General features: G+C 38.7%; 1 protein-coding gene across 1 annotated transcript; it reads left to right on the top strand.

Moving 5' to 3' along the window:
- The first annotated feature begins 9,829 nt into the window (after positions 1–9,829).
- On the top strand, positions 9,830–12,144 carry LOC112031110 (transposon Tf2-1 polyprotein). Its single transcript, XM_024063791.2, has one exon. It carries the CDS (start codon positions 9,840–9,842, stop codon positions 11,076–11,078), a length of 1,239 nt encoding a protein of 412 aa, XP_023919559.2. The 5' UTR covers positions 9,830–9,839; the 3' UTR covers positions 11,079–12,144.
- The last annotated feature ends 9,834 nt before the right edge of the window (positions 12,145–21,978 follow it).

Raw genomic sequence — 21,978 nt, 5'->3', positions numbered from 1 at the left:
ATGCCAAACACACAGAGAGTAACAGGCATTATAGCACACACTGTCAAAAACGAGTAGTAATGTGTCACAGACAACAAGCATTTCAACACAATATCATGAAAGTGATATGCGCAGATATCAAGGTAAGAACACTCAGATAAGTCAAAATATCATGTGAAGCCACACTAAACAAGTCATTGGCAACAAAAACCCAATCAACAAACCCAGCATATTTAGACAAAACCATGTTTGAACTCAACATTTCACAGAGCACAATAGCAACAACACATTCTTACATTTAAGAAAATAACATTCAAAACAAGAAATTTGAAATGAGGGAAAGAAAACTCATACCTTTTTCTTGAAGATACAAGTGAAAATGATGCAGAAATGAAGGATTTTCACAGATGAGCACGACGAGTTTTAGAGATAGAAATGGAAAGGACAATGAACAGTCACAAAGTACGAGGGAAAAACTGAAAAACCATTTTAAAAACTGTCATTAAAACGCAAAACACGCGTTTTTTGCAACTGGATCAAGTCGCCAGTAAGTTGCTAGGGTAAGCCGTGAAACACTATGAAACAAGATTCTTGAAAAATCTTCTAAGTGTTTTTCGCGACTGGAAGATATAACCGCGAGGTAGTCGCGAGCTGAGCTGCGAAAATCTTTGTGTACCCCTCGCGACTGGACCTTCCACCCGCGAACAAGTCACCACACTGAGCTGTGAAATACACAAAAACACAAATTTTGAAAAAATTTCTAAGTCTTTTTTCGACTGGGATGCTGGCCCGCCAATGACCTGCGAAAACTCTTGGAGTGAGCTTCGCGACTAGAGCATGCAACTAAACCTACCCGCGACAGAGTCGCCAAAACAGGGCAACACTGTTTTTGAAAACTTTGACATTTTTGTAAAACAAAATTCTTTCCAAAAACAAACTAAAACACTCAAAAATCTTTTTGTGTTTAATCAACAAGGATTGAGCTTGTGAAAACACATTTAATCAAGTACAATCACACAAATGAATATGGCATTCATTGAACATAGACTTGTGTGTTGTGTGTGGATATCAAAAATGAGATAGTCCTTAGTCTAATGTGAAGCTTCAATGATCAATTCAATCAAGGCATACACAACTAGCACTATATAATGTGACCTATCTCAATTATAGAAACATGCATATATGACCTCCCACATGCACTTGATAACAATACTTTGAAACTTTTCATTTAGCTCCATATTTAACATAACATTTGCACTTTTTGAGCAAAGAAAATCTCATTGAGAGATAGATGCCTGAAATTTTTTATATTTCAATTGATGAGTTAGCTTTTAGCTTTTTGGGCATCGTACATTTTATTTTGGTCGCTTTCCCTTTTTCCTAGTCGAATACTAGTATGTGCGACAGGCTTTTGCAGCTCTATATCTCTTTTCATTTGGAGATTTACATTTAGAGAGCTATTTTAAGCATAAAAATAAAAAGTGAGAAGATATATAGGCATGAGTCTATGCATGTCTCAAGATCAACAAAACCATTCACTAATCATTCATGACAAGGTTGAAGATCCATTTACAACAGTCACATAGATTTCAGAATTTCTTCCACAATGATATAAGTGCATGAAAGACAAGCTAAGCTCGTTAAATGCACAAAGCCATTAGTACAAAGGTACAAGGCAAAGCATGCTTTGAGACAACACTCAATAAAGTCGATCAAACTTTTTGGATTTTCTACTTTTTATGTGTTTTTGAATTTTTGACACAAAAGCAGTAAAAGATTGATCAAAAACATAACAAAGAAATGTAAAAACATTTGAACCAAAGACAAACCCATACACAAAATAACAACCTAACTATTAGCAGAAAGCACACAACCAAGCATATTCACAAACATGGGAAGTATTGATGCATGGACATGTTGTAATGCTTATGCATGAGTACCCTTCGTCACCCACACGTCACGTGCGTTTGGGGTGATATCTTTAACGGATTGGGTACGTGAATTAGGACTGTCAAACCTTTGTGTGAAGCTTTCCAGGCAATTTATGAAGGCATCGATCATCTTCATCACATCCATCATTCCTGGATCACGGTTTTGACTTCTTGGTTGCTCACCACCCTAAGACCTATTGTCATTTCTTCTTTCTCGTGACCGAGGAGCACTTGCATTTTTCACTGCTCTCAGCTTGTGACAATTGGATCTTGTATGTCCTTGTACTCCACAATAGTGATAGAGATAGTTCATTCTAGGACCCTACTGAGATCTTGGAAGTGATCTTCCTCTAGCTCCATATCTAGAGTCTGATTAACTGTGGGACTTATTGAACACCCGTTGATCAGCCACATTGTTCATCTTCTCAGCTTTAATTTTCTCAGGAATAGACTTATTCATAATCATCTCTTTAGCCTTTACAAGCTTCACTTTTTTGACAACCATGGTTGATGTGCTACTCCCTCCGGTGTAACCCAACCCGGACTTGTCTGAGGAAGGTTTTTAAGATGAAATAACATCTTCTAACTTCTGGGAGGAGACTCTCTTTATCTTAGCATGAGCTTGCACCACCTCTTGCTCAAGAAATCTTACTTTGGTATAAGCTTCCGATAGCTCACCATTTAGTGTCTCAATTTCACTCTTCACCTCCTTGTATCGTGCCAGAAGACTTTTGTAATCTTCTTCAGCCCTCTTCATCTTCTTAATGGCTGCATTAGCCACCTTAGCATATTCATCGGTCTTCTCAAGCAGTGAGTTGCAAGTCTCTTGCAATCCCACTGCTTTTTCAACTTTCTCATCTTCAGACTCCTCAACTATTGTAATAAACTCCAAATCAGAATGTTCCCCAAGCTCCTTCACAAGTGAACCCAAATCATCCGAGGGTTCTACACGTGCAATGGTCATGAATGCGAAGTAATTTCCTTCTCTGTCACAGCTATCTTCAGAGTCAGAATTTAATGAATCAATATCACTCAAGGTAGTGGTATAGACCTTTCCTTTTGCCTTCAAATAATTAGGACATTCCTTTTTAAAGTGTCCATGTCCATTACACTCGAAGCATACAATGTCCGCAGGAAATTGAGAATCCTTCCCTTTACTTTTCTTAAAGTTTTTCCTATCACCTCTTGAGGATGGAAACTTCCCTTTGTTGAATGGTTTCCCACTATTCTTCATTTTCAGAAATTTTCAGAAGTTTTTCACAAGATATGCTACTTCCTTCTCCACTCTATCTTCTTCGGAAGGATCATCCATTCTTTCGGTGATGGTTTTAAGAGCAAGCGATTTACTCGTCTTGTGAGAAGGCAGTCTAAGCTCATACGTTTGAAGTGACCTAATGAGTTCTTGGATTTTAATTTCATCCAAATCCTTACTTTCCTCTATAGCTGTGATTTTTGCTCGAAAGCTCTCCAGTAAGGACCTCAAAATTTTTCTCACCACTTTAGTATCTTTAATCTTCTCACCAAGATTGAGCTTCGCAATCACAATTTCATTGAGTTTCCCACAAAACAAATCAAATGGCTCATCATCTCCCATCTTAAGTTCTTCAAATTTGGTGGTAAGCATTTGGAGCTTTGTGTCCTTCACCTTCTTAGTTCCTTCATATGTAGTCTCCAAAATCTCCTAAGCTTCTTTGGCTACGGTCGTATGAGAGATCCTGTGAAATTCATCAAGAGCCATACCATAAAAAATAGCAATTAAAGCTTTACTGTAAGCATTGGCTACCGCAAGAGCTGCCTTATCCCAGGTGAATTTTTCAGCCTCTGGCCTGGTCCAACCTATTTCAACTACATCCCACACGGTGTCATCAATAGAGCAGAGAAATTCCCTCATTCTAACTTTCCAGAAAGCATAATTGTTACCATCAAAAAATTGGGGAACATTTACGGATTGAGACCTATCCATCTCAAAAAGGGTCAAGGATCACACTCAGGTATTTAAACCACAACAAGTGTACCCACTCTGATACCAATTGAAAGTTCAATATGTGTCTAAAACACCCTTGAACGTTTAGACCCTAAATTATAAAAAATAAAAAAAAATAAAAAAAATAAAAAATCAATTCAAGCTTATAATCAAACAATTAATGTGCGGAACATGAACATAAGCCAATCACAGAATTGATAACTAATCTATGCTAAATATAAACACATCCACAACAGTAAATATAAGGCAAAGATAAAGGGAAGGAAGATGCAAACACACGGACAACACACGATGTGTTATTGAAGAGGAAATCGAAGTCCTCAGTGTATAACCTCTCCGCCGCCCTCCAAGCGATCAAATAATCCACTAAAGAATGTAGTTGGGATACATAAACGGCAGAAGACCCTCCAAGCCTAATCTACCCAAGTACCTAAGCCCTCCAAGTTTCTTACTCTAACGAGGTTACGCCGAACCTATTTCTTCTTTAGCTTCCTGTATTCCGCTACTAGACCATAGCATCAACCAATGTATATTGGTTCCTTCCAAACTGCTTCCCTTAACACCAAATGAACCTTCTTACAAACGTGGGTATGGTGAGATAAGGATTTGGTCAATGACCTCTCAAGGATGTGACAATGGAGAGGAAGAGAGTAGAGGAATTTGTAGAGACTCTAAGGTAAAGATTGGGGATGAGGCAATCTTGTTTTTCTCTAGGGTTTCTCTCACAAAATTCTCTCTAGAAGCTTTACCAATTTAGTGGGTATAAGGGTCTATATATAGTGGTGTGTGTTTGGAATACAAAGAGTCAGTTTTTGCCAAACAGGGCTGATTGGCGGCTTGACCTCACGGCTTGTCCAAGTCGCAAGTTCAAGTCGCGACATAACAGCCTGGCCAGCCTAGGACTTTTGTCCTGTAGTGCGACAGCTGGCGCGACCCTTCAACTCCCTATGTGTGCATCTCATGTGCCTGCAGTTGGCGGCTTGCCAGTCACAAGTCAGCCGCGAGTCCTAGTCACGAAACTCTGCTTTCTTGCACATACTTGAGCTTTTCTTCACATCTTCTCACATACTACCCTTACAATAATCCCACCTAAATACAGGGTTACTAAGTGCTTAAATTATAAGCAAATTGGCACGGAATAAAGCCAACAAGATGGTTGATAAATTTCAACCTTACAACTATTGATGTAACTGTGGACGGTTCGGGCATAGATTATATCGATACAATGTTTCAAGAAGAAGATAGGACAGAGATTGGAGTGATCATCCAAGAATGCCAAGGAAAAGGCTTGGCACACATGGTCAGAATCATCCATCTCCCCCTAACTGTCATAGAGCTTGAAACTTTGGCTATATCGAAGGCTTTACAGTTTGATGCTGATCTAAGTTTGGAAGATGTCACCCCAGAGGGAGTTTCAAAGATTACAATAAACGCTTTGAATGCAGATTCACAGTCTTTAGAATCCTTTGGTTTACTTAGTCATGATGTTAAATGTTTTGCAAGTTTATTTCATTATATTAAGTTTTCACATGTTCATAGAGAAGGATTGTTGTATTCCTACGTTAAGAGAAACGACAATGGGGTTGCTCATAGTCTGGCTAAAAATGCATTATGCATACCAGATTTTCAAGTATGGATGGAAGATGTCCCATCACATATTGGTTCGATTTTACAATTGGATATAGTTGAATTTTATAAATAGAATCCATCCGCTTCTTTCTCCAAAAAAAAAAAAAAATCTTATAACTTAATTGGCACCTCTAAAGTGCTAGAAGGTTTAAGCATGGTTTTAAAAACTGAATTGGGGCCAAAACTAGATTTGCCTCTGGTTTTGGCGGGTTTTTGACTGGTTTTGGGCATTTTTACGGGATCAAATTAGTACCCGGTTCCCGCTTGAACCAATCAGACTGGCATGGGAGTTTTTAAAACCATGGGTTTAGGAGGAAAAATGTTCGAGCTACAAAATTAGCAGCATATTGTAACTATCTTTATAAAAAAATAAATAAAAATTATGATTACAAGAAACATGGATTATGAATTCACTTTCTAACTTATTCAATCACTTTGATTTAAGACTTATCTATGATTTTTTTTTTATTACTTTCAAATGTCTATTTAATAGAGACCATTTAGTTTATATGTTGATAAGTTTTTTGGTTTTAGATTCATACTTTTGTTGTACTTTGTAATTGGGTGATCGATTTATTTTGTCTTATGGACTAAGCTAACATAATTCAATAATAGACATTTAAAATATTTTCTATATATTTTTTGTGCTCTTACTTCCATATGCTCTTCTTCAAGGTCTTATAATCTCTTATTCATCATGTCGTCGTTGTAACAGTAATTTATATTTATGTTATGTTTGTTTCTTACTCTCTTTTATCTTTGGGAAATTGTTTATTTGAATTTGTCAAATTTGTAATTCTAAATTTGAATATTTAAAAGTTCATTTGTTTCTTTCGCTCCCTTTTTTTGATGTGAAATATTTTACATTGAAAATATTTTCAGGAAAATGTTTGCATTATACCGTGTTTGGTTGTATACAGCCATGGTTGCATTATTTTCTACTTCACGGTAAAATGAAGAAAAAAAAAATCTTATATTTCAAATCACTGCACCACCATTGAACCACCACCAACCACGCAAATTCAGGGAAAAAAAAATCCATTCTCAACGGTCAAAACACCCACACACACACAGATACACGTATAGCAAGTACTAAGAACCAATTAAAGTAATCAAATTCCAAAGTGTCAATCAAGTTAGAGAACCATGGCTGCCGGAAGCAGTGGATCTAGAAAGTCCACCACCAAAGTCACCATAACCACCCCAAACGAGCAACCCACAAACTCATATCCAAAAAAACCATCCAAAATTTCAAGCATTAAACCATGAATCCATATCAAAAACCCGAAAACCCACTATTCTTGAGAAGCTAATTGGCAAGATAGAGGGGCGTGGCAATTGCATTTGGGTCACGAACCTTAGAACAAATGGGTGGCTTTTGTGTTTGGGTCGGACTGGAGTTGGGTCATGTTACGTGCACAAGTTGTTGCAGGGCAGGAGGGATCTTTGAAGATTGGTAGCTGTGGTGTTTCCTTGATTTGTGCTAAGATAGCTAGTATTTGAATGTTATGTCAGTTGTAGTTTTTTTTTAACGTTGAGTATTATTTTGTTCTAGCTTTTAGGAGTTGGAGTTTGTTGTTATTTAGTTCTATTTTTTAGGAGTTGGAGTTTAAGAGGATCACGATTGTGTTAGTGGTCCTGATTCTATGCTTTGGAACGTTACCATCTACTTGTATAAATTCAGCAGCTATTGGAATAAAAGTCATCAGAAAATTTATCATTCAAACTTATCTTTTAAGGAGGCCGGATTACCTCGAATCAATCCAGAAATTATCCATTGTTTCCTATTTAAATTCCACTAATAAGTCATCATAGGTAACGATAAAGAGATATATGTACCAAAGTGGTATCAGAGCTTGGGGATGGACCAAAGAGTGGAGCAATTGGAACAAAATGTCAGCTCCTTGGTGAGCGGACAACAACAGCTGATCGAAAAGATGGCTGATATTTATGCGAAGATTTCAGAGCTCTCTTCTCGACGTGAGGAGGGTGAAGGGTCACATGTCGCTTCGGGAAAACGCCCTGAGGGAAGATGGCAATAGGGAGGATCTCATGTTGGGGGTAGCAACCAGTCATATGCTCCTCGTTTAGTGAAATTGGATTTTCCAAAGTTCATCGGGAGTGAAGACCCTACAAGTTGGATATGTAGGGCTGAACAATTCTTTCACTTTCATGAAACGCCGGCGGAGGACCAAGTAGCTCTTGCTTCATTCCATCTTGAAGGGGAGGCTCAACTGTGGTATCAGCTCTTGCAGCAAGAGACAGACACAACCACCTGGGCCACGTTCAAAACAGGGTTGTTGGCTCGCTATGGGCCTACGCAATTTTATGACCATTTTGGTGAACTCACTAAACTGCAGCAAACCAGCACAGTAAAGGAGTACCAATCTCGGTTTGAGCAACTCTTGGCCAAGGTTGGATACCTTCCACCTCCACGCCAAGTAAGTTGTTTCGTGAGTAGACTAAAGGAAAGCATTAAGGCGGATGTTTTGGCGGGACGACCTTTGGATTTAACTACAGCCATTGGGTTGGCACGCTTGTTTGAAGCTCGAAAAAATTCTTTGCGGCGTCCACCAGTAACTTCTCAAACTGTGGCAAGAACCAATCCTATTACTAGCAAGGAGAAGGGTGGTTATTGGTCCCCTATGCCAGTCCGACGATTGTCACCAGCCGAACTTAAGGAGCGGCGCGACAGGGGTCTTTGTTACAATTGTAATGAGAAGTTTTCACCTGGCTATCGGTGTAAAAAGCTCTTTTTGATTGAAGCTTGCACAACAGAAGAGGATGGAGATGTTTCCATGGAATTAGAGCTAGAGGAAGAACAAGAAACTCCAAGCATCTCACTGCATGCCATTAGTGGTGACCATGCGCCAGAGACAATGAAGGTGTCAGGAAAAATCGGGTCAGTACCAGCCATGGTTCTCTTGGATTCAGGTAGCTCCCATAACTTTATTAGTGAGTCCCTTGCACAGAAATTGGTTTTGCAGCCAGCCCAAGAAAAGAAGATTCGTGTTATGGTGGCATCTGGGGAAAGGCTTACTAGTAAGGGAAGGTGTTTTGGAGTCACCATTAAGCTTGGAAGCTATGTCACTCAAGCTTATTTTTATATACTGCCCCTAGAAGGTTATGATGTGGTTATGGGTACTCATTGGCTTCGTACACTTGGAGAAATCCTTTGGGACTTTGCCAAACTTACCATGAAATTTATGAGCCAAGGTAAGGAAATAATTCTAAAAGGTTTGTCTGATAGGTGGGTAGAGGGCCATGAGCTTGAGAAACATACAGGGAAACAACCAAAGGGAGCTATTTTGCATTTGGTGGCACCTACTTTGTTAGACACGTTGGTTAAGGAGGAAAAAGAAAAGCTAGGATTGTCACAACTTTTGGAAGCTTTCAAAGAAATTTTTAAGGAATCCAAAGGCTTGCCACCTAAAAGAGCTCAAGATCACCACATTCCATTACAAACAGGAAGTAACCCGGTCTGTCTAAAGCCTTACAGGTATCCCCATTATCAAAAGTCAGAAATTGAGAGATTGGTCACTGAAATGTTAACCGCTAGGGTCATTCGTCCTAGCAACAGCCCTTTTTCCTCTCCCATTGTATTAGTGAAAAAAGGTGATGGTTCTTGGCGTATGTGCGTGGATTACCGGTCTCTGAATCAGATCACCATCAAGGACAAGTTCCCTATTCCAGCAATTGATGAGCTGCTTAATGAATTAAATGGAGCCATGTTTTTCTCAAAACTGGACTTGCGATCTGGTTACCATCAAATTCGAGTAAACCCAGATGACGTACCAAAAATAGCATTCCGCACTCACCATGGCCATTATGAGTTCCTTGTCATGCCATTTGGACTCACTAATGCTCCATCCACTTTCCAAGCGTTGATGAATGACGTTTTCAAGAATCAATTACGTAAGTTTGTACTTGTATTTTTTGATGATATTTTGGTATATAGTGTCTCTTGGCAGGAACATTTGCAACACTTGCAGATTGTTTTAGATATTTTGCAAAGCCATCAACTCTATGTCAAGAGAGAAAAATGCCAATTTGGGTAGCAGGAAGTACGATATTTGGGCCATATAATTTCACAAGATGGAGTGTCAGTTGATCAAGAGAAAATTTCAGCCATGGTACAGTGGCCTAAGCCAAAAAATCCGCGAGCAATGCGAGGTTTTTTGGGTCTCACTGGATACTATCGGAAGTTCATCCAGGATTATGGAAAAATTGCAGCTCCACTCACTCACATGCTAAAGAAGAATCTATTTTCTTAGACACCTCAAGCTGAAGTTGCATTCCAGCGGCTTAAGGATGCAATGACAAAGGCACCTGTCCTTGCTTTGCCAAATTTCTCTTACCAATTCATAGTTGAATGCGATGCTTCAGGTACAGGTATTGGCGCTGTTCTTCGCCAAGAACGTCCAATAGCATTCCATAGCCAAGCACTTCATGGAAAAAATTTATTGTTGTCAACCTATGAGAAGGAAATGTTGGCATTGGTAATGGCTGTTCGCAAATGGAGGCACTATTTATTGGGAAGGAAGTTCCTAGTTCATACTGATCAGAAGAGTTTACAATATTTATGTTCCCAACAAATCACCACTGAAGCACAGCAACAATGGCTCCATAAGTTGATGGGGTTTGATTTCTCCATTATGTATAAAAGGGGTTGCGAGAATCGGGTGGAGGATGCACTATCTAGGCGTGATGAAGTCCAACCAGAAGAACACTTGGCTGCCATTTCAGTACCCATTCCGCATTGGCTGGATGCAGTCCGAGAAGAGCAGGGGAAAAACACCTTAGTGCAGGCCATAGTGCAACGAGTTCATGATGATGATGCAGTGGGTCCTTGGGAAATAAGAAATGGTTTGCTTCTCTTTAAGGACCGACTTTACCTCCCAGCCAATTCAACTTTAAAGCACGACATCATCCAACAATTTCACAATGGGTCCCATGAAGGTTTTCACAAAACTTTAAGAAGAATAAGAGCAAATTTCTATTGGAGTAAAATGAGAGATGATATTAAGGCTCATATTCAGATGTGTGAAGTTTGTCAACAACAAAAGGTTGAGCAATTGTCTCCAGCAGGTCTTCTTCAACCATTGCCCATTCCAAACCAGGTTTGGGAAGACATTTCCATGGACTTTATTCATAGGCTACCAGTGTCTCAAAGGAAGTCCACTGTTATGGTGGTTGTTGATCGGTTCTCCAAATATTCTCATTTCATTTCCATTGCTCACCCTTACACTGCTACAAGTATTGCTCAGGTATTTTTTGATAATATCTTTAAACTTCATGGCATGCCTCGAACCATTGTTTGTGATCGAGACCCTGCATTTACTAGTGCTTTTTGGAAGGAATTATTTTGCTTAAATGGCACTAGTTTTAACTTTAGTTCAGCCTATCATCCTCAAACTGATGGGCAAAGTGAGGTGGTGAATCGAACCTTGGAAATGTACCTGCGATGCTTCACTAGTACCAAGCCCAAGCAATGGGTTAAGTGGTTGTCATGGGCGGAATTCTGTTACAACACTAGCTGGCACTCAACCATATGACGCACTCCCTTTGAAAGTCGTCTATGGAAGGGAACCACCATCTCTATTAGCCTATGTCCCAGGTACAGCAAGGGTGGCTGCTGTGGAGGAGGAATTAATTCGAAGGGATGAAGTCCTAAAAGAATTAAAACAGAACCTCAAGGCAGCTCAAGAGCGGATCAAGAAAAACTATGATTTGAGGCATAGAGAGAAGGCATATGAAGTGGGATCATGGGTTTATGTTCGCTTACAACCATATAAACAAGTTTCAGTTGCAATGCGACGAAATGCTAAGCTAGCTCCACGTTACTATGGTCCATTTCAAATCCTGCAGCGAATAGGAACAGTAGCTTACAAGCTTGACTTACCACATGAGTCTCGTATTCACCCCGTTTTTCATGTTTCCTTGTTAAAAGAAAAATTAGGGGCACATGTCTCAACTCAAGTTCAGTTACCCTTGAACATAGAAGGTAGAGAAGGGCTGTTAGTGCGACCACAAGCTGTGTTGGATAAGCGAACAAGGCGAAACAAGAAAGAAATACTCGTACATTGGCAGGGACTTTCTCCAACAGAAGCCATGTGGGAGAATTTGCAATCAATGAGGAATCAGTTTCCAGAATATGCCCTTGGGGACAAGGGACCTCTTTAAGAGGGGAGGAGTTGTTACATGCACAAATTGTTGCAGGGCAGGAGGGATCTTTAAAGATTGGTAGCTGTGGTGTTTCCTTGATTTGTGCTAAGATAGCTGGTATTTGAATGTTATGTCAGTTGTAGTTTTTTTTTAACGTTGAGTATTATTTTGTTCTAGCTTTTAGGAGTTGGAGTCTGTTGTTATTTAGTTCTATTTTTTAGGAGTTGGAGTTTAAGAGGATCACGATTGTGTTAGTGGTCTGATTTTATGCTTTGGAACGTTACCATCTACTTGTATAAATTCAGCAGCTATTGGAATAAAAGTCATCAGAAAATTTATCATTCAAACTTATCTTTTAAGGAGGCCGAATTACCTCGAATCAATCCAGAAATTATCCATTGTTTCCTATTTAAATTCCACTAATAAGTCATCATAGGTAACGATAAAGAGATATACGTACCAGGTCACGAACTTGAGAACCAGTTTGAGGATTGATCATTGATGACAGTAGATCCGGTGATGAGTGGCGCCGGCGATGGTGGATCCGATGATGAGATGCTTGTTGGATGAGTGGCTGTTTTGGTTTGTGGGAGTGGTTGGTCTGGTTCATGGCGAGGAGTTGAAGAGTGAGCTTTGGGTGAATAGTCAAGAGTGAACTGTGCGAGGAAGTGTGAAATGTTTTACACTTAAAAAATGGGTAAAACATTTTACAAGTTTTTGCCTTGAGGCTGCAAGTTGATTGAAAATATTTTACATTAAAATTTTTTCTTAAAAATATTTTACTTCAAAATAAACAGAGCATGAAAGAGCTTCATTGATTGTGATAAGAATGTCTTTTCCTTTTATTTTTTTTATTTCTTTCCTTATGAATGCTTTCTTCTAATTCACGAACAAGTGCATCCCCTAAAAGAATCCTATATCCCATAAGCTCAATTACTCAATAATCTTAGGTCAAAATTGTTCATCTACTTGATAAGAAGGTCAAATTTAAAGTTGTTAGACCATTCCCTGGCCAATGGTGATTTTTTCTTTATATATATATATATATATGAAAAACTTATAACTTTATTAAGAAGAAAATAAATTCAATATATCATGAGTAATGGCTGACTCAATCAGCGAAGAATTTTCCTCTATGTAGGTTACAAAATTATCACTATTCTAACTCAAAGTTGCTCTTACCTTGCCTTCATGATCTCGAATCACTACTCCTGCCCCAGACCATCTTGGTTTAAAACTGCTCCATCCACATTGGCTTTGTAGTTTAGTGCACTCAAGCTAGACCAAACCTCCTTCATGCTATCCTTTGGTTGAGAGGTCGAGTGATTTTTTGTTTGAAACTCATCTAGCAAAACGAACTTTCTGCACCACCTTAGAAATAGATTGTCTACCACTACCATGCCTAACCGCATTTCTATTATGCCACATACACCATGCAACCATAAAGACCAACCCTAAAATTTCATTACCAACATGTTGGACAAACATAAGATACCAGACCAAGTCAACAAACTCATCATACCAGACTCCTTGGGTTTCAAAACTAATACATCTTCATAACCACACGTCACAAGCAGTCTAACACTCCCAAAAAATATGCCCACTAGTTTCTCTCCCCGATCCATAAGCTTCACACATATCCTCATCAATAACCTAACAATGCCGCAAATTCACCTTAGTGGGGATGATATTTCGACACACACGTCATTCAAAGGATTTAGTCTTGTTTGGTAGATTCATTCCCCATATTCATCTCCAGAAGGCTTTGAGTTTTTCACCATTCAACGGTCCTTCCTTGCATGCTTCCTTGGACTCAACCACTACAATCTTGTATGCGCTTTTGACAGTGAAGCTACCTTGTCCCTTGGCAAGTGAGAGCTCAAAGGGATGCTCAAAATATAGCTTCAACATCGGTAGGGATGAAAGTCTGGCGCACTAGCTCTTCATGCCAGTTTCCTGTGTCGAAGTTAATGAGTTCACTAACTGTTGAGATTGCCGGAATAAAGTTCGGTCTGGTAAGCACTCCAAATTTGGATGAGTCATTGAGCCATCTATCGGACCAAATGTTAATTGATGCCCCATTGCCTACTTGCCACCTGCATCCTTTTCGAACAATATTTTGTGCCACCAAAATGCTTCTCCATGCATAAGATGGGCAAGACCCCAACTCCGCCCCAAGAAAATCGCTATTTGGAAAATATTTGGCCTTTAATACTCTATAAACCAAAGATGATGTATTGGTTTGTAGTCTCCATCCTTGTTTGGCTAGTAATGCAAGATTAAATGCTTTAATATCATGAAAGCCTAAGCCACCCTCATCCTTTGGGGTACAAACTTTATCCCAACTAAGCCAAGACATCTTAGTTACAAAAACAAAAACAAAACAAAAAATACAAAAAAAAAAAAAAAATACAATCATAATAAATACCTAATAATAATAACTATCATAATTATCATATTTCATATATAAATACAATCATAATAAATACTAGTACATGTGTATAGGAAACCAATGTTAGTTACTTTGTGGACCATTCTATTGTGATTGTTGGGCAATTACTAAGTACTTCCGGAATACCATAAATGTGTATTCCTCTTTCTCACATAACTGTAAATCTCATTAATTAAATTTGTAAGGTTGAATTTAATCAACCATCTAATTGGCTTTATTCCGTGACCAATTTGCTTGTAATTTAGCACTTAGTAACCCTGTATTTAGGTGGGAAAATTGTAAGGGTAGTGTGTGAGAAAATGTGAAGAAAAGCTCAAGAGTGTGCAAGAAAAACAGAGTCTCGCGACTAGGACTCGCGGGTGGTTCGCGATTGTCAAGCCGCGAAATGCAGTCACGTGAGAGGCACACTGGGAAGCTGAAGGGTCGCGCCAGCTGTCACGCTACAGGACAAAAGTTCCAGTCTGGCCAGGCCGTTACGTCGCGACTTGATTTCGCGACTTGGCCAAGCCTCGAGTTCGAGTCGCCAACTTGCCCTGTTTGGCAAAAACTGACGTTTTGCATTCCCTTCTCACCCTACTATATATACACCCTTATACCCATCATATTGAGAGAGCTTCTAGAGAGAATTTTGTGAGAGAAAACCGTAGAGAAATACAAGATTGATTCATCCCCAATCTTCATCTAAAGAGACTCTACAAATTCCTCTACTCTCTTCCTCTCCATTGTCATACCCTTGAGAGGTCATTTACCAAACCTTTGTCTCACCACACCCACATCTGTGAGAATGTCCATTTGGTGCTATGGGAAGCAGTTTGGAAAGGAACCAATATACATTGGTTGATGCTATGGTCAAGTAGCGGAATCCGGGAAGCTAGAGAAGAAATAGGTTCGGCGCAACCTCGTTGGAGCAAGAAGCTTGGAGGGCTTAGGTACTTTAAAAAAAAAAAAAAAAAAAAAAAAGAATGGGTAATTTTTCCACATTGCATAAGAGAGTGTGTTGTGTGTAATATAACTTGCCACACCCTCCCTTAAAAGTTACCATGACTTTTTTGTGGAATTGTGGTGTGTCTTTGTATTAGAACCATTTTCCCTCTCTTTTATGTGTGTGTGTTTGTTTCTCCAAAAAAAAAAAAGGGGTAATTGTCCCACATTATTTGTCCCATATTATTTAAGAGAGTGTGTTGTGTGTAATATAACTTATCTCACTTTACCTTAAAAGTTATCATGACTTTTGAGTGGACTTATGGTGTGCATTTGTATTAGAACCCCTTCCCTCTCCCTTGTGTGTGTGTATTTGTTTTTCAAAAAAAAAGAATGAGTAATTTTCCTACATTACTTAAGAGAGTATGTTGTGTGTAATATAACTTACTCCACCCTCCCTTAAAAGTTACAAAGGCTTTTGAGTGGAGTTGTGGTGTGCGTTTGTATTAGAACCATTTTTCCCTCTCTCTTGTGTGTGTGTGTTTGTTTCTTTAAAAAAAAAAAAAAAAAAATCTATGAAATATGCTAATTAGATTCTATGTTTGAACAATTCTGACAAAGTTTAGCTGGTACAATAGAATAAGGTTGGCTACTTGCTGCTTGGAAAATAAGTAGGACTCATGCAACACTCAAATTTCTACAAGTATCATTCTCATTCATATCAATTCCACTGCAAAATCCCGCTAATCAGTGCTTCCCTTCCAAAGAGAAAACATGAGGGTCAGCCGATCAGGTCTTCTTGCGTGGAAAATAAGTAGGACTTGGTTGATCACTTTTTGTTCAACAAGGAAATTGCTCTCCAACACCCAAAGTAAAGTCATAACGTTTGTATGAACACCTTGGCTGACTTGGGGGAAAAAATTATATATATATATATATAGTTGGGTTCAAGTTACACTCGGTGTAACTCTAAGTAATGTTACACCACTCAATAACTTATTATTGAATTCATATTTTGAAAATCCAACCGTTGAATTACATGTTTTATATGTTCTTAACATGCATACCAAATTTCATGTCAATCAAATGAATTTTACCATTCGTTCAACAAACTAATCTTTTATGCACTATTTTAAACTATAAAAACTTGAATTTAAATAATTGATTGATAACATAGTTATTGATCTTTGATCACCTTAAAATTTTGCAAGTATGGAGAATATACAAAGATAATGTAATCTAACAGTGGATTTGTCAAAATTTGCATTCAATTAAAAACTATTGGTTGGTGTAACATTACTTAGAGCTACACCAGGTGTAACTTGAACCTATCCCATATATAGTTATATATATATAAATATTGATATACATAATTATTTTTAAATTAATTTGTTTTCTCTACATTAACAAAAAAATGTAATTTGAACACTCTCACTTGAGAATTGCAAAAATTTGAGATCAATAAATAAAAAAAGATTAATGATATGTACACAATAAAATATCATAACTTTTTAAAATTAACTTGTCAACTCACACATGGATCCACCACAATCTCTAATTTAATTTTTTTACTATATTAAGTTAGAAATGTTGTGTCCGTAGCATTACTTATAAAAGTAATTTTGGTTCACAAAATATAATCCTCAATCCCTAAAAGAATAAAAAATAACACAAATAAGAACAAAAAAACTATCTCAAATAACAATAAAAATAGCCCAAACAACAACAAATGAACAAAACATTCTGTAAGGTTGAATTTAATCAACCATCTAATTGGCTTTATTCCGTGACCAATCTGCTTGTAATTTAGCACTTAGTAACCCTGTATTTAGGTGGAAAAATTGTAAGGGTAGTGTGTGAGAAGATGTGAAGAAAAGCTCAAGAGTGTGCAAGAAAAACAGAGTCTCGCGACTAGGACTCGCGGGTGGTTCGCGATTGGCAAGCCGCGAAATGCAGTCACGTGAGAGGCACACTGGGAAGCTGAAGGGTCGTGCCAGCTGTCACGCTACAGGACAAAAGTTCCAGTCTGGCCAAGCCGTTACGTCGCGACTTGATTTCGCGACTTGGCCAAGCCGCGAGTTCAAGTCGCCAACTTGCCTTGTTTGGTAAAAACTGACGTTTTGCATTCCCTTTTCACCCTACTATATATACACCCTTATACCCATCATATTGAGAGAGCTTCCAGAGAGAATTTTGTGAGAGAAAACCCTAGAGAAATACAAGATTGATTCATCCCCAATCTTCATCTAAAGAGACTCTACAAATTCCTCTACTCTCTTCCTCTCCATTGTCATACCTTTGAGAGGTCATTTACCAAACTCTTGTCTCACCACACCCATGTCTGTGAGAAGGTCCATTTGGTGCTTTGGGAAGCAGTTTGGAAAGGAACCAATATACATTGGTTGATGCTATGGTCAAGTAGCGGAATCCGGGAAGCTAGAGAAGAAATAGGTTCGGCGTAACCTCGTTGAAGCAAGAAGTTTGGAGGGCTTAGGTACTTGGGTAGATTAGGCTTGGAGGGTCTTCTGCTGTTCATGTATCCCAACTACATTCTTTAGTGGATTATTTGACTGCTTGGAGGGCGGCGGAGAGGTTTTACGCCAAGGACTTCGGTTTCCTCTTCGATAACACATCGTGTGTTGTCCGTGTGTTTGCATCTTCTTTCCCTTTACATTTGCCTTATATTTACTGTTGTGGATGTGTTTATATTTGGCTTAGACTGTTCTATCAATTCTGTTATAAGTTTGTTATCATATTCCGCACATAAATTGTTTGATATAAAGCTTGAATTGGTATTTGTGTTATTTGGGGTCTAAACGTTCAAAGGTTTTGTATACCCTTTTTGAACTTTCACATTCAACAATAAACTTATCAGAGATTCTCGCGATTTACTGGCGAGTTACTACTCTAGACGCGAAAAATACTTAGAATTTTTTTGAAAAACTTGTGTTTTGCTCTTTTCGCGGCTCATTTTGGCGGCTTGTTCGCGGGTGGAAGGTCCAATCGCGAGGGTTACTCAGTGATTTTCGCGGCTCAGCTCGCGACTCCTTCGCGACTAAACCTTCCAGTCGCGAAAAACACTTAGATGATTTTTCTAGAATCTTTTCTTCACAGTGTTTTGCAGCTTGATCTAGCGACTTACTGGCAACTTGGTTAAGTCGGGAAAAACGCGTGTTTTGCGTTTTAAAGACAGTTTTTTAAATCATTTTTCAGTTTTTTCCCTCGAAGTTTTATGACTGTTCACTATCTTCCCCATTTTTCTTTCAAACACTTCGTTTTTCACTGAAAAAGTATCCATTTTTACATCATGTCTTCATCAAACAGCAAAAGAAAGGTATGGATTCTTTCTATCTTCCTTCATTGTACTTGGTTCAAGTATCTTTTTGGTGTGAATAGTGTCCCTGTTGTGTTGAGTTGTAATGGGTTTGAACATGTGTCTATGGGTTTATATGTTGTGTGTTTTGATGGTTTATCTTGCCCATTCTGTGGTTCTCTGTGATTTTTTTGTTCATGAGTTTGTCTATTGAAAGACGGTGCTATATGATGTGGTTCTAGAATGTGGTGCATTCCTCATATTATGTTTTTGGCATTTTGTCATGTGTAATATTGTGAGTATCTGTTCTGAAATGTTCTGCCACTCATGATATTTGGTGTTCCGAGTTGTGGTTAGTCTTGTTAAATGTGTTGTTATTGTGTTTTTGTGAAAAATCTGGTTTTTTCTTTCCTGACAACAAGCAATCTGATGTTTGCTTCCTGTGCTATTGCATTTTGGTTTTTTTTTTTTTTTCTGTATGTCAACTTTATTGCAGATATCTCGTTGTTCATCCAGAGGCAAAGGCATTGTCACTGATGATCCGCCAACCCCGGTTGCTAAACGGACTCGTTTGTCGTATAAGTCATCCGAAGAATCTACATTTCAAAGGTTCAGGACTCTTACTGACTCAAAGACCTACACTGATATCTTCAAAGAGTCCATCCCATTGTGGAAAGAGTGGTCAAGTTTGATACTCTAGAGGCAACATTTATCCCCAAGATATTTGAAGGAAGAGATTGGACTGACTTATTTGCAAGTTTGAGGATCCAACTGAAGATTTGGTCAAGAATTTTTTTCAAATGCCAGATACACAGGAGTCAAGTTAAAATGCTGGGTTCGAGGAACAGAATTTTCCATAAATCCAGACTCCATTGCTAAGATTCTTCACATAACCAGACCAAAAGATGTGGATCGAACTCCATACGATGATCGCGAACTTCATGCACAAGACATCCTTCATGTTCTGGGAACTGAACATGAAGTGGGAAGCACAGGATCATCTATAAGCACTGCCTTATTTTCTCCAGAATTGACAACCTTGAAGCTGATCATGTTCTCCAATCTCTATCCACTGTCAAACACTACCTTCATCAACCTAGGAAGGGCTAAGTTTCTGTGTGATCTTATTTCTGGTGCCCCAATAGACATCTGTGCTCATATATTCCATATCATCGGGAAAACATCGGCCCGTTCAGCAACACGAACAATTCTTCCCTTCTGCAGTCTAGTCATGAAGATTGTTCTTAGTAAAGGTATTAGCCCTTCATCAAATGAGAGAGTATTGACTCGTTCCTGACCAATATCCCATTACTCTCTCCAAGCAAGCCAGAGCCACTCTTCCAAGAAACCTAAGACTGAGCCATCCACACAGGCATCCCCATCTGCTCCTACTACAGTTCCTCCTGCACAATCAACCGGCACTCCATCTATTCCACCTGGTTTCCAAATGCCTAAACAAAGTTATTTCACTGAAACCGTGCTACATCGGATTTCAGATTTAGAACGACTTCTCAACTCCTTTCATAATCAAACTCAAATGCGTCTCGGAACCATTGAGTTACAGTTAGATAACATACAACAGAAGTTGGAAGACAGCCTTTAGCTATTCGTGCCAAAAAGGGGGAGATAATTGAAGCATAGCAAGGGAAAATGAAGCTGAAGGGTGTATATTGAAAGGGGGAGTTTGTACATTGTGCATTTTGAAATTGAAAGGGGGAGTTTAAATATTTTTGTTGAAAAAGTCTTTTTGCTCTATACACTAGTTTAAGTCTGTTTTAAAACTCTCAATATGTGAATTATTGGTAGTAGTTGTTTATTTCAGCACTTATATAGTATGATGTTATTTAGCTTTTAGCTTTGTTTGTTTGTCTTTTGTACCCATTGTTGCTTTTGTAAGCTTTGAGGGTTGTTTCTAGCACTTTTGCATGATTATAGGGTTATATGGTGTGTGCCATGTATTTGCAAAAACTTTGCTTATGCAGCCTTTATGCTTTGTGCTTTGGTACTTGTTAATGCTTTGCATTACCCTAAGTACAACACTCTTGTGCCCTTGTAGGATTGTTCCTAGATGCATATATGTTTGTATGCATTGGTTAAGTGTTGGACTTGCAAATGATTCTCTTCAATTGAGTTTATCATTTTTGCATGTCCGGATGTTCATTCCTTGTGTGAATGAACATAGTAATCACTTTTTCTTAAGTGACTACTGGTGTTGATCTTGCCATGAATTATTGCTTTTATGCCTATGTTCATTTTTGCTTGATCACGCTTATTTTGCTCCATATGCATATTAAGTTTTCTGCGTACAATGATATTGATATGTTATTGTGTTTCAGGAGTTACTTATTCATATATTCAAGAGCTTTTTAGAATCTAGAGTTAGGTGTGAGTGAGTTTTCCAATTGTTCCCAACTCACGTTTAAGTCTAGAGTCTGTTGTAGGGTTTTGTCACGGAATAGCCAAAGGGGGAGATTGTAAGGTTGAATTTAATTAACCATCTAATTGGCTTTATTCCGTGACCAATTTACTTGTAATTTAGCACTTAGTAACCCTATATTTAGGTGGGAAAATTGTAAGGGTAGTGTGTGAGAAGATGTGAAGAAAAGCTCAAGAGTGTGCAAGAAAAGCAGAGTCTCGCGACTAGGACTCACGGGTGGTTCGCGACTGGCAAGCTGCGAAATGCAGTCACGTGAGAGGCACACTAGGAAGCTGAAGGGTCGCGCCAGCTGTCACGCTACAGGACAAAAGTTCCAGTTTGGCCAGGCCGTTACATCGCGACTTTATTTCGCGACTTGGCCAAGCCGCGAGTTCAAGTCGCCAACTTGCCCTATTTGGCAAAAACTAACGTTTTGCATTCCCTTCTCACCCTACTATATATACACCCTTATACCCATCATATTGAGAGAGCTTCCAGAGAGAATTTTGTGAGAGAAAACCCTAGAGAAATATAAGATTGATTCATCCCCAATCTTCATCTAAAGAGACTTTACAAATTCCTCTACTCTTTTCCTCTCTATTGTCATACTCTTGAGAGGTCATTTACCAAACCCTTGTCTCACCACACCCACGTCTGTGAGAAGGTCCATTTGGTGCTTTGGAAAGCAGTTTGGAAAGGAACCAATATACATTGGTTGATGCTATGGTCAAGTAGTGGAATTCGGGAAGTTAGAGAAGAAATAGGTTCGGCGTAACCTCGTTGGAGCAAGAAGCTTGGAGGGCTTAGGTACTTGGGTAGATTAGGCTTGGAGGGTCTTCTGCTGTTCATGTATCCCAACTACATTCTTTAGTGGATTATTTGACTGCTTGGAGGGCGACGGAGAGGTTTTACGCCGAGGACTTCGGTTTCTTCTTCGATAACACATCGTGTGTTGTCCGTGTGTTTGCATCTTCTTTCCCTTTACATTTGCCTTATATTTACTGCTGTGGATGTGTTTATATTTGGCTTAGACTGTTCTATCAATTCTGTTATAAGCTTGTTATCATATTCCGCACATAAATTGTTTGATATAAAGCTTGAATTGGTATTTGTGTTATTTGGGGTCTAAACGTTCAAAGGTGTTGTATACCCTTTTTGAACTTTCACATTCAACAATAAACTTATTCA

This window comes from Quercus suber, unplaced genomic scaffold (assembly GCF_002906115.3).
Source record: "Quercus suber isolate HL8 unplaced genomic scaffold, Cork oak 2.0 scaffold_4, whole genome shotgun sequence".
NCBI classification, from domain to species: domain Eukaryota; kingdom Viridiplantae; phylum Streptophyta; class Magnoliopsida; order Fagales; family Fagaceae; genus Quercus; species Quercus suber.
This window is presented reverse-complemented; position numbering and strand designations above follow the sequence as displayed.